A 13,814-nucleotide genomic window follows, 5' to 3' on the forward strand; every position below is an offset into this window, starting at 1 on the left:
CTTGAAGTTCTTGTCATACAGATCTTTCACTTGCTTAGTTAGATTCACTCTAAGATATTTTATATTATTTGTAACTATTGTGAAGGGTGTCATTTCCGTAATTTCTTTTTCAGCCTATTTATATTTTGAGTATAGGAAGGCTACTGATTTGTTTGAGTTGATTTTATATCCAGCCACTTTACTGAAGTTGTTTATCAGGTTTAGGAGTTCTCTGGTGGAAGTTTTAGGGTTACTTAAGTATACTATCATATCATCCACAAATAGTGAGATTTTGACTTCTTCCCTTTCTATTTGTATCCCTTTGACTTCCTTTTGTTGTCTAATCGCTCTAGCTAGGACTTCCAGTACTATATTGAATAGGTAGTGTGAGAGTGGGCAGCCTTGTCTAGTCCCTGATCTTAGTGGGATTGCTTCAAGTTTCTCTCCATTTAGTTTGATGTTGGCTACTGGCTTGCTGTATATTGCTTTTACTATGTTTAGGTATGGACTTTGAATTCCTAATCTTTCCAAGACTTTTAACATGAAGGGATGTTGTATTTTGTCAAATGCTTTCTCAGCATCTAGTGAGATGATCATGTGGGTTTTTTCTTTGAGTTTATTTATGTAGTGGATTACATTGATGGATTTCCGAATATTGAACCATCCCTGCATTCCTGGGATAAAGCCTACTTGATCATGATGGATAATTGCTTTGATGTGTTGTTGGATTCAGTTTGCGAGAATTTTATTGAGTATTTTTGCATCGATATTCATAAGAGAGATTGGTCTGTAGTTCTCCTTCTTTGTTGGGTCTTTGTGAGGCTTAGGTATGAGCGTAATTGTAGCTTCATAGAACGAATTGGGTATTGTTCCTTCTGTTTCTATTCTGTGGAATAGTTTGAAGAGAATTGGTATTAGATCTTCCTGGAAGGTCTGATAGAATTTTGCACTAAAACCATCTGGTCCCTGACTTTTTTTGGTGGGGAGGTTTTTAATGACTGCTTCTATTTCTTTAGGGGGTTATTCGACTGTTTAGATGGTTTATCTGCTCCCCGTTTAACTTTGGTACCTTGTATCTATCTAGAAAATTGTCCGTTTCATCCAGATTTTCTAATTTTGTTGAGTATAGGCCTTTGTAGTAGGATCTGATGATTTTTTAATTTCCTCAGTTTCTGTTGTTATGTCTTTCTTTTCAGTTCTGATTTTATTAATTTGAGTACTGTCTCTGCGCCCTTTGGTTAGTCTGGCTAAGGATTTGTCTATCTTGTTGATTTTCTCAAAGAACCAGCTCCTAGTTTTGTTGATATTTTGTATAGTTCTTTTTGTTTTAACTTGGTTGATTTCAGCCCTAAGTTTGATTATTTCCTGCCGTCTACTCCTCTTGGGTATATTAGCTTCTTTTTGTTCTAACTCTTTCAGGTGTGCTGTCAATTTATTAATGTACGTTCTTTCCATTTTCTTTTTGTGGGCACTTAGAGCTATGATTTTTCCTCTTAGTACTGCTTTCATGGAGTCCCACAAATTTTGATATGATGTGTCCTCATTTTCATTTAAATCTAAAAAGTCTTTAATTTCTTTCTTTATTTCTTCCTTGACCAAGTTATCATTGAGTAGAGCATTGTTCAGTTTCCATGTGTATGTGGGCTTTCCGTTGTTTTTGTCCAAGTCAAAGACAAGTCTTAGTCCATGGTGGTCTGATAGGGTACAAGGGATTATTTCAATCTTTTTGAATCTGTTGAGTCCTGTTTTGTGACCAATTATATGGTCTATTTTGGAGAAGGTACCATGAGGTGCTGAGAAAAAGGTATACTCTTTTGTTTTAGGATGAAATGTTCTATAGATATCAGTTAAGTCCAATTGGTTCATAACTTCTGTTAGTTTCATTGTGTCTCAGTTTAGTTTCTGTTTCCACGATCTGTCCATAGCTTAGAGTGGGGTGTTGAAATCTCCCACTATTATTGTGTGAGGTGCAATGTATGTTTTAAGCTTTAGTAAAGTTTCTTTTATGTATGTGGGTGCCCTTGCATTTGGAGCATAGATGTTCAGAATTGCAAGTTCCTCTTGGTACATTTTTCCTTTAATGAATATGAAGTGTCCTTCTTTATCTTTTTTGATTACTTTTGGTTGAAAAATGATTTTATTTGATACTAGAATTGCTACTCCAGCTTGTTTCTTGGGGCCATTTGCTTGGAAGATTGTTTCCCAACCTTTTACTCTGAGGTAGTGTCTGTCTTTTTCACAAAGGTTCGTTTCCTATATGTAGCAAAATGTTGGGTCCTGTTTATGTATCCAATCTGATAGTCTATGTCTTTTTATTGGAGAATTGAGTCCATTGATATTAAGAGATACTAAGGAAAAATGAATGTTGTTTCCTGTTATTTTTGTTATTGGCGGTGGTGTTATGTTTGTATAGCTACCTTCTTTTAGGGTTGTTAGAAGATTATTTTCTTGCTTTTTCTAGGTTGTAGTTTCCTTCCTTGTGTTGGAGTTTTCCATCAATTATTCTTTGAAGGGCTGGATTTGTGCTAAGATATTGTGTAAATTTGGATTTGTCACGGAATATTTTGGTTTCTCCATCGATATTGATTGAGAGTTTTGCTGGGTATAGTATTCTGGGCTGGCATTTGTGTTCTCTTAGGGCCTATATGATATCAGTCCAGGATCTTCTGGCTTTTATAGTCTCTGGTGAGAAGTCTGGTGTAATTCTTATAGGTCTGCTTTTATATGTTACTTTACCTTTTTCCCTTACTGCTTTTAGTATTTTTTTTCTTTGTTTTGTATATTTGATGTTTTGATTATTATGTGACGAGAGGTATTTCTTTTCTGGTCTAGTCTATTTGGGGTTCTGTAGGCTTCTTGTATATTTAAGGACATCTCTTTCTTTAGGTTAGGGAAGTTTTCCTCTATAATTTTGTTGAAGATATTTACTGGCCCTTTAAGTTGGGAGTCTTCGCCCTCATCTATACCTATTATCCTTAGGTTTGGTCTTCTCATTGTGTCCTGGATTTCCTGGATGTTTTGGGTTAGGAGCTTTTTGCATTTTGCATTTTCTTTGACAGTTTTGTCAATGTTTTCCATGGTATCTTCTACACATGACATTCTCTCTTCTATCTCTTGCATTCTGTTGGTAATGCTTGCATCTATGACCTCTGGACTTTTTCTTAGGTTTTCTATCTCCAGAGTAGTCTCCTTTTGAGATTTCTTTATTGCTTCTACTTCCATTTTTAGATCCTGGACAGTTTTGTTTAATTCCTTCATCTGTTTGGTTGTGTTTTCTTGCATTTCTTTAAGGGCTTCTACCTGTTTACCTGTGTTCTCCTCAAATTCTTTGAGAGTGTTATTTATGACCTTCTTAAAGTCCTCTAACATCATCATAAGATGTGATTTTAATTCTGAGTCCTGCTTTTCTGGTGTGATATGGTGTTCAGGACTTGTTATGGTGGGGGAACTGGGTTCTGGTGATGCCAAGTAACTTTGGTTTCTGTTGTTTACATTCCTGCGCTTGCCTTTCGCCATTTGGTTAGCTGTAGTTCTACTCGCACTCACTGGTTCTGACTGGAGTCTGCCTTTCCAGTTATCTTGGTTGTATCAGAACTCCTTGGGGTACGGATGACTCTATGATCCTGAGCGCCAGCTGCTCTGGGTTCAGTGGCTCCTCTAGGATATTTCAGGATATGGAGTCTCCACAGTGGTAGACCAGCTAGGTGTTTGCTGTTCTGAATGTAGTTGCTCCTCTAGGATGCTTCAGGATATGGTGTCCCCTGCTCTGCTGCTCTGTGGGCCGAGTCCTCTCTAGGATGCCTGCAGCTCTAGGGTCCTTGACCTCTCTTGGGTGCCTCTGCAGCTCTGTGGTCTGTGCCTTCCCTAGGGTGCCTCTGGACTCAGTTTCCAGGGGGGAGAAGATCAGCAGCTGGAAGACTGCTCGAGCCACCGGTATCCGGGCCAGAGGCAGAAGGGGAGTGGTCCAGAATGTCTTTCAAACAGACAGTGACTTTGGATTTTTCCTTCCCAAATTCTTTCCCCCTTCTCTCTCCTTTTAAAATATTTTTCTCTTTTTCTCTATATGCTAGCATATTTTCTCAATGATTTCTTTCATTTGTTCTAAGAATCTTTACTTAATAATACAATTATTAAGATTATCTTTAGACACACCAGAAGAGGGTATCAGATCCCATTACAGATGGTTGTGAGCCACCATGTGGTTGCTGGGAATTGAACTCAGGACCTCTGGAAGAGCAGTCGGTGCTCTTAACCACTGAGCCATCTCTCCAGCCCCAAGAATTTTTCTTAATTTCTGAATGTATTTTTTTTCTTTAAAAGCCACCTGTTAAAAAGATAAAATGTCTTGTCAAGTCTGTCTTAGAATATTAATTTTCAAATTCTCTTCATTTACTATCTTTTATGTGTTTGATCACATAATCATTTTACTTAATTATCATGTCCATCTTCTTAGTTTACATTGTTTTTCTCAATTTCTTAGCAATTCATTTGCATCTATGAATAAAAGTCTTAATTAACATAGCTAGCTGGAGCAGACCTCTTCCCTTTTTTGTGTTGACTTCTCCCTGACGCCTGGCATTGAGCTCTGAGTCCTGGACAGCTGTCTGGTACCCTCGCCAGTTCCCCTGGTGGGGGTAGGGGGAGGTTAGAAACAGCTTAGACTGTACTTCTCTACCTTACCCACAGAAATTGGGATGAATTTACTTTGGGTACCACTAGTGCTATGACTACCTTCAAGCCTCCACAGGATAGTATTCACATGCTTTAGAGTGCACTTCTTTTGCATTAGTAGTTAATATGTTTAGTGGAATCTACAGTCATGGAGTGGGCATGTGGAAAGAAGAATCAAACTGGTATAACTGAACCAGTTATTTTTGTGTTTTATAAATGCAGTATGTTGCAGCAGAAGGGAACATCTTGGTGGGCCCTGCCAAGGTGTTCCCCTGAACAATCAAGCCATGAGACAGACCTAGTATGAAGAAGGTTTATTGGAGGGAAGGGAAAGGGACCTGGACAGAGGTAGAGGCTGAGAAAGGAGGGGAACAGAGAAGGACAAAGAGAGATAGGAGAGAGGAAGGAAGACAGGAAGAGGCAGAGGCTGGCTGGGAACATAAGAGGGAAGAGTAGGAGGGAGGGAAGGAGAAACAAAGGGGAGGGAGGGAAGGAGGAAGGGAAAAGGGAAGGGGAGCAAGGGAGGAAGTGAGGGAGGGAGAGAGAGAGAGAGAGAGAGAGAGAGAGAGAGAGAGAGAGAGAGAAGCTGAGCAGTCCTTATAAGCCTGGCTCTTGGCTCCCTGGCAGGCAGAGACACACGCTGTTACTAAGTAGCTGTTGAGCGAGCCTAGAGGAATTGCTAACATCTCCCTTGAGAGAGATACAGGGATGTTGGTCCTTACTCTGTCTTTCCTCTTTGCTTCTTGGTTGACATGATGTAAACAGACTTGTTCTACTAGGTGCTTCTACGGAAAGGTCTCTGCTGCTACAAAAAATTGACCATGAACTGAAAGCATGGACCAAGATAAACAAACAGTTCATCTTATACAATGCTTGTCTTAGATACTTCATCATGGTGATGAAAAGCTGACTAATGTACTATCAGAGTAGACTACAAAGAATGTATTTATACCAGTTAAGGCTTCCACCACTGTGGGGAGCCAACAGAAAGCAGCTATCATCCTTGCAGCCATCTTGAGCCATATACCCTGAAAAGAGACTTGATTACATCAGCCTACAATAGCTGAGCACACTCTGATAACATCTTGGTTTAGATACCCAAGATCTTCCCTTGGGTGTGTGAGACTTAAAGCTGTGATTTAGAGCCGAGACTTAAGGGCATGACTTAGAGATTAGATTTAGAGAAAAGACCTAAGGGCATGATTAGAGGCATGGCTTAGAAGTGAGACATATAAAAGGCGAGAGGCAGACAGAAGAGAGATCAGAGAATCATACACTTCAGAGAGTACAACTTGGAGTACAACTTGGAACTAGGAATTAGGTTAGAGAGTACAACTTAGAGTACAACTTGGAGTAGGAATTAAGCATTGAGGAAGAAGACACTTGGACTAGAGAACTCGGAAGAATTATTATTATTATTATTATTATTATTATTATTATTATTATTAGGTATTAGGCACTTGGAAGGGAGCTTGGAAAGAAGCTTGGAACTTGGAGGCACTAGGGACTAGGAACTAGGGACTAGGAACTAGGGACTAGGAACTAGGGACTAGGAACTCAAGACTTGGCACTTGGAGAGAAGAAGAGAGACTGAAGAATAAACGGGATTGAATCACACTCTGTCTGGTCTCCATTCCTCACATCTGTCCTCACTCTCTGTCTTGCTGAACTCCGACCCGAGGACCGGAGCTGCTTGAGGCAGTGTGGGCTCTAACAGTTTAGCCCCCAAGGCTTTTGGCAGTGTGGGTTCCAACATTGACAGAGCGGTCCCCAACATTTTTGGCCCCCAAGTGTGGGGCAGCTCGGGCCGCAACACACCACAACATTTCTGTTGAATTAGTCATTAAGTAGTTTATTATTCTGTGTAGCAAGAGGTCCAGAAATGCCAATCAGCTGATTGTTTTTATATTTTCTCTTTCTGATTGCTTTTATATGTCCACATTCTGTTTTATCTATTCATCGGTTGATAGTAGACATTTGGGTTATTTTCACTTTTGTCTATATTAAATGATACTGTTAGGAACATACATGTACATTATATTTTTAGTGGACATAGGTTTCCAATTTTTAGGTGCATCCTTAGAAATAGAATTGCTGGGTCTCTTTTGACTCTACCTCACTCCTTAGAGAAGGATCTCTCATAGTAGCAGGAGCTAGACTGGCAGCCAGAAGCCCTCAGCAATCCTCTGGCTTCTCCCTCCCATGCCCACCATCAGCAGTGGGCTTACAGGCCCACAATGCACTGGTGCCAGACTTGGCTTTTTACATGTGTCCAGATTTGAACTCAGGTTCTTACACTTGCATGGCACATGAGGTTACCTGCTGAAGCAGCCTTCCTTCTTTCTGTAGTGTTCATTTGAATTTCCCTAATGACTAATGATACTACACATCTTTTCATATACTCCCTTCTGTCTGCCTAACTCCTTTGGAGAAATGCCTGTCCAACTCTTTAAAAAATTAGGCTGGGTCTTTTGTTGTAAGAGTTCTTTGAGTTATAGCTATAGACAGCACTTTGATCAGTGAGGAAAACCTTTCTCAGAATCCTCCAGCAAACTACCTGTGTTGACTAGGTTTATGCCAACTTGATACAGCTAGAGTTACTGGAAGACACGGTTAAGAAAATCCTTCCATAAGATCCAGCTGTAGGCAAGCCTTTAGGGAATTTTCTTAATTAGTGATTGATCGGGGAGGGCCCACTGAGTGTGGGTGCTGCCATCCCTGGACTGGTGGTCCTGAGTTCTATAAGAAGATAGGCTGAGCAAGCAAGTAGGCAGCATCCTTCCATGGCCTCTGCATCAGTTCCTGACTCCAGGTTCCTGCCCTACTTGAGTTCCTATCCTGATTTTCTTCAGTGATGGACTGTGACATAGAAGTGTAAGCCAACTAAACTCTTTGTTCCAAGTTGCTTTTGGTCATAGTGTTTCATCCCAGCAACAGGAGCTCTACCTAGAACACTGCCTCCAGTTATTTTTGGCTAGAATTTTGGCACATTGCACAGAGCTAAAGCAGCCACAAGGTCCAGGACCATCATGACGGGTTTTGATTTACCTCGTGAAGTTGGAGAAAGTTCTGGTTCCACAGAGTATGTGGTTCAGCTAAGTAGAGTGTATTTCACAAAAAGGGAGTGTTGTTGACAAGACTAGAATAGCTTTCGGCAAGCAACTGTACCAGAGATCCAATAGGAAGTGGATGACTGAGGCAAAACAAGAAATGTTGAGGTGGTTGTATTTCTGAAGGCATCTGGGGCTTAGCATCTGTAAGATGAGATCACAGTGTAGGCTTCAAGAAATTAGGCATAAGGTGGCCCTTGTAGGACAGGCAGAGTTACCAGCATAACAACAAGGAGGCACTAACTGCTCCCTCTGCTTCTCTTTCTCTCCCAACTCTCCATCATGTACTTGCTCATATGATTGTACCCAGCCACCAGTACCATGAGGCAGCAGGTGGCCCTGTGGCTGTCTCTCAATGCTACCTTTTTAAGGTGCACTCGGGGTTTGGTTTCTCTGCTATTTATCTGTCTGTCTTAGTTAGGGTTTCATTGTTGTAAAGAGACACTATGACCAAGACAACTCTTATAAAGAACAACATTTAATTGGGGCTGGCTTACAGGTTCAGAATTTCAGTCCATTATCATCAAGGTGGGAGCATGGCAGCATCCAGGCAGGCATAGCATAGGAGGAGCTGAGAGTTCTACATCTTGTTCCCAGGGCAAATAGGAGAAGACTGGCTTCCAGATAGTTAGAAGTTAGAGTGAGGGTCTTAAAGCCCACACACACAGTGACACATCTACTCCAACCAGGCCACACCCACTCCAACAAGGCCATACCTCCTAACAGTGTCACTCCCTGGCCCAAGCATATTCAAACCATCACAAGCATTAAGTCTCAGAAGCTGAAAACATTCTAGACCTAGATAAGATTGTATGGAGGCTAGAAGCTTCCAGGACTAGGCCAAATTTACCTGACAGAGGCAGTAAACCTCTAAGACGACAATTAAAGGCAAATAAAAATTACTTTTACAAGTGATGGATGCATGCAAACATTTGTGTTTGTACTTGTATTTGTATAAATATACACATACAGTTCACTATTAAAAGTAAGGCCACAATTAACTTTTTAAATGTATGTGGAAGGCAGGAAGGCCGATAGAAGGGAAGATGGTGGGAGAAAAGGCCCTCATTTGGAGACAAGGATACTAGTATAACTTCCCAAAAATATAATTCTCCCCTAGTTGTCGCAAGGCGGATCTTCAGTACAATGTGGATAATGTTTTATGGGTTCATAGGCAAAAATTGAGGGCAGGGCATGAGGGCACCCTGAGGTAAAATAATTGCAATTGCTTGCAATATCAACTTCAAAGGTTCTATGATGTCAAGCCAAGAGCCCATAACCAAAGAAAGGGAGGAATGTCAAACAGTTGAAATTGATTTTTTTTTTTTAAATAGGATCTTGCTATACAGCCCTGGTTGGTCTGGTACTCACTCTGTAGCCCAGGCTGTCCTGAGACTCAATCATCCTTCCTCCATTTCTGAGTGCTGTGATTACAGCCTCCTTTTAAGCTTCAAATATCCTTTGAAACTTAGTATATAGCTTTCTGTTTCTGTGCAACACGTTGCCTCCGAATTTAGCAGCTTAATGAATAGTGTGTGTATGTGCAATTGTGCATACATGTTCGTGTTAATATGGATGCACATACATGTATGATTGTGCATGTGGAGGTCAGAGGTCAACCTCTAGTGTTATTTCTTGAGTCATCCTCCTTGGTTTTTTTTTCCCAGAAAGACTCTCTCACTGGGACATTGGGCTTGACGAGTAGGCTACGCTGACTGTCTGGCAAGGTCCAGGGAACCTCCTATTTCTGCCTTCCCAGAGCTGGGATTACAAGCATGTGCTAGCAAACACATATATATGTCCACCACCATCACTGTCTCTGCCTAGCTTCTTTTACATGAGTAAAGAGCATCAAACTCAAGTTCACATGAGTGGGTAGCAAGCACTTTACTGACTGAACTGTCTCCCCAGATCCCTCTCCATTTATCTTTAACACAAATATTTTCTCTTACTTTTAAATTAGAAAATATTCGTTATTGAACAGGTTCCTCCAAGAAGAAACACATTTACCTTATATTTTCTGCAGACCAGGAATTTTTGAACTGCTTGCCTAGACTCTGCTTTAAGGTCTCTCTCATGAGGTTCTTGGCTGGTGGATCTGCTTCCAAGACGTTCATCTGCATGAGTGTTAGCAGAAGTCCTCAGCTTCTTACTGGCTATTATAAAGAAGTCTCATTTCCTAACCAAGTGGACGTTTCCCTAGAGCACTCCAAATGTCTTCATGACAGGGTTAGCAGGCTTCTTGAGAAAGACGAAGCATCTGTGTAGCTTTCTGTGACCTTGTAACAGCAGCCATATATGATTACTTTTGCCACTTTCTATAGGAGTGACATTTAGAAAATGGCGCCCAGTCTGGCTTGTTCCTGGGCAGCCACTATGTTTGTTCCCACTGCTCCTCAGCTCTGACCGGAACTCCAACTAGCTAGATGCTCAGGTCCTGGCACCCACAAGACAACAGTGTGGGGGATGGCTCTGCCAATCCATCACGCTGCATTCACAAAGCTCGGCTGAACCCCAGACAATATCTGCCATCCTCGCAGTACCCGGTAGAAATGAGACTCTTAAAGCTTAATGATTATCTAAAGGATTTATATATTTAGAAATGCTCAATCAACAAGATGCCCACACAATTAGAGTTGTTATCCAATAACTAACCTTTTGATAGAAACTGCTACCCAGGACAGCTTTCAACCCATCCATCTTCCTCCATGGTCCATAGCCTCCGTTTTCTCCTCCCCTTCCTCTCTCTCCTCCTCTTCCTCTTTTTCTCCCCTCTCCTTTCTCTCTTCTTCTCCCAGCTCTACCTCCTCTTCTACTGCCCAATCACAAAGCTCCACTGTGAATAAAATGTAGCAGAATAAATATCCTGCTACAACTTTCTTTTTTTTTCTCCTCAAGGTATTCATTCATTCATTCATTCATTCAATGGGTATACTATGTGTCTCTGTGTGTGCGCATCATAAGCTGAAGGTAACTGCAGAGGCCAGAAGAGGGCAGCACATGCAATGGAGCCACCTATCATTAGTGTTGGGAAGTTCATGAAGAAACAACAGCAACAACAAAAATCACTGACACTTTTAAATCATCACACCAAACATGCCTACTATGGATGACTTTAAGACATGTTCTCACTCTGTAGCCCAGTCTAGCTTTGAACTCATCTTTCTCCCTCAGTTGCCCATGTGCCGGGATCATGGTTATCATGGTTGAACTTTATCCTTGCTTGGACTGTATACAGCTATTTACATTAGGAATGCTTATTCGGTGCGTTGTTTAAATCACTGTGTACCATCGTCCAAATCCATCACTTCCTCCCAAGAGGTTCCAGGAGCCTTATAAACGGTGTCATGGCCCTAACAGTGGTCTTGTCTCTTCTCAGGTGTTCGTCGTGTGTCTTCTTATTTTAGCAGCCATAGACCTGTCTCTTGCACTCACAGAAGATACTGGACAAGCCACAGTTCCTCCTGTTAGATATACGAATCCAATCCTCTACATATGCACATGGGTAAGGTCCAGTACCACCATCACCATATTTAATTCTCTTAATCTATAAGCAGCTGAAATGTACTCTTTGGGTATTGAATTAAGTCCAGTTTCACCTGTTTTTTTTTTTTTTATAAGAATTTACAGAGAAATATGACTCGATTTTAAAGGAGTGAAACAAAATCTTCTTGTTTTAAGTTCTAATCTCTAGAACCTTCTCTCATCTTGCTCCTTCATATCCTGACACCTAAGGACTACAGATGAGATCTAAGTTTCATGATGTAAAATAATTTTTAAATGTAAATATTAATTTTTACTGATTGGCTAATCAGATCACTAGGTCTAAAGCTGTATATAAGTTTGGTATCAGAAAGCACTAAATCAGATATGGCAATGCACACCTATAATCCCCAGTGGGAGCAGGGGACATTCTACTCTGGCCTATCTCAAAAGAGAGACGGAAAAGAGAAGGAGAAGGATGGGGAGGAGGAGCAGGAGAAGCAGGAGGAGCAGAAAAAAAAGGAGTAGGAGGAGGAAGAGGATGAGGAAGAGGAGGAAGACAAAGAAGAAGAAGGAGGAGGAAGAGAAGGAAGAGAAGGAAGAGAAGGAGAAAAGGAGGAGGAGAAGACAGAGAGGAAGAAGAAAAAGAAGAAGGAGGAGGAGGAGGAGGAGAAAGACAAAGAAGAAGAAGCTATATCTCTCCTACAGGGACCCTTTATTTGGGGAGAGAAACAAATTATTTTTTAAAACTATTGAATAGTTGCTATCATATTAAATGAGGATGCTGACACAAAACTGTTTGGATTTACAAACTTTCTCAGAAATGAGAGCCTCTGATGTTTTTCATGTTCAACACGACTGAGCTCCTCTTGCTCTGCCTTCACTCAGTATCATGAGCTGACACTCTGCTCCGGGAACCTCGGTCTGTGGTTACTGCTCAGACAGTGGTATCCTGGAGATGGCTAACACAGGGCCGACTAGGCTGACCTTTTCCCAACTCTATTCAGTGACATTATATTGGATACTGAAACCTACCACAACAGCATTGTTTACACCAGGACAATGACAGTTGCTACAAATCGTGCCTTTTCTCCCTCCAGACAGCGGTTAGCCAGCACAGCGCTAGATATAGGAGCCAACATCTTTGAGTGAAATGATGCAAGGCAAGGTTTGGGGTTTTAAAAAATTAGTTTCTTTGATCAATATTATAGAATTAAGATGTAGTTGACCAGTATCAATTCATCAGCATCTTCCTCCTCAGCCTGACCACTGCCTGATATTAATTTCCTTCTGTCCTGAAAAGGTTTTCACAACTCTCAGAGTAACCCCACTTAAGTCAACAGCAGTGCTCTGCTTTCTTGCTAACTCTGCACCCAAGTGTAGAGATGAAATGCCAGAAGAGAGGATTCGGTAGCATCAGGAAAGAAATGTAAATTTGACATTCATGTATTCTCTGCCTGGCCAAATTAGCTTCCACAGTCCCCTCCTTCCGCTCCCATCTCCCCCATGTTCTTTGATAGCCATCTTCCTCTGTCCTCGGTGGCGACACTGCTCTTCAGAGTTATACATTTTCCTCCAGCTCCTGGTCTTGGTGATCCAGCACACCAGGCAGTGGTGTATACAGAAGAACTCTTGGTTCCTGTCCATGTTCTGGATTCTCTCAATATTATGTGGTGTATTCCAATTTCAGACTCTGATACGAGCACTCCTGCAGGTAAGGAGGAAAGGGAGATTCCTTACCTACAAAAATGCTTGTTCTAGACCCTCTGGTAGCCAACAGAGAGCACAACCTCAAGCAGTCTGAGTTCAGGGATACAGTCATGCCAAAGGGTTTAGTGATAGCCTTTAGTCATAAGCCTGACAATGATGAAAGACTCCATTTTGTTTGTGTGTCTGTTTTTTGCCTTGCACCCACAGGACAGCAAGTCCAACATGGCCTATTCCTGCCTGTTCTTCGTCTCCTATGGTTTCCAGATTGCCATTCTAATTCTCTCAGCCTTTTCAGAACCAAGTGACTCATCACATGTGAGATTCTGTATACACTTGTTTCTTATATTATTTAACTGGAGGATGCCTGAGCATAAGTAGCTTGGAGATGCCTGGGTTTCATGGAGGTCTCATGAGCCCATGATAGGGTATAGACTGAATATCATTGACCCAAAACTCTTATCCAAAATTCCCCAAATTTAAAAACCTTCAAAAATACTATACAATTTTAATATTGCAAATTGGAAAAAACGTACAAACCAGAAACATTTTTGGTCCCAGATTGTAGATAAGAGATACTCCACCTGTAGTATAGAATGTTTTATATATAAACAAACAGAATGCTAAGTACGTAGGAATACTGACTTCCACATAGTACACTGACCAGCCAGCATCTGAGTAATCACTAGTTTCTAAAGTTAGGTCTAGGAAGTCAGAGTCTAATTTTAGAGCCCCATAGAGTTCTTATTTCCAACTGACTCACTCTCTGATGATTTTATTTTCAGACTTCATCAGCCACAACTTCATTTCTGAGTAACATTACATTTAGTTGGTATGACAGGTAAGAAGTGCCTGGACTGTGCG

At 41.1% G+C, this 13,814-nt stretch overlaps 1 protein-coding gene across 3 annotated transcripts in view; it reads left to right on the forward strand.

Annotated features, from left to right (window-relative positions):
- The window catches only part of Abcc2 (ATP binding cassette subfamily C member 2), a 79,324-nt gene that overhangs the window by 20,867 nt on the left and 44,643 nt on the right, over positions 1-13,814 (forward strand). For all 3 annotated transcript variants that reach the window (XR_013106760.1, XR_013106755.1, XM_034511876.2), the window contains 4 exons: positions 11,140-11,265; positions 12,823-12,957; positions 13,161-13,268; positions 13,736-13,791. Coding sequence is in view for 1 of the 3 variants with exons in the window: in XM_034511876.2 (XP_034367767.1) it covers positions 11,140-11,265; positions 12,823-12,957; positions 13,161-13,268; positions 13,736-13,791 (425 nt within the window). In the remaining 2 variants the exon portion in view is untranslated. The remainder of the gene's footprint in view (positions 1-11,139; positions 11,266-12,822; positions 12,958-13,160; positions 13,269-13,735; positions 13,792-13,814) is intronic.

Source organism: Arvicanthis niloticus, chromosome 1, assembly GCF_011762505.2.
Source record: "Arvicanthis niloticus isolate mArvNil1 chromosome 1, mArvNil1.pat.X, whole genome shotgun sequence".
NCBI classification, from domain to species: Eukaryota; Metazoa; Chordata; class Mammalia; order Rodentia; family Muridae; genus Arvicanthis; species Arvicanthis niloticus.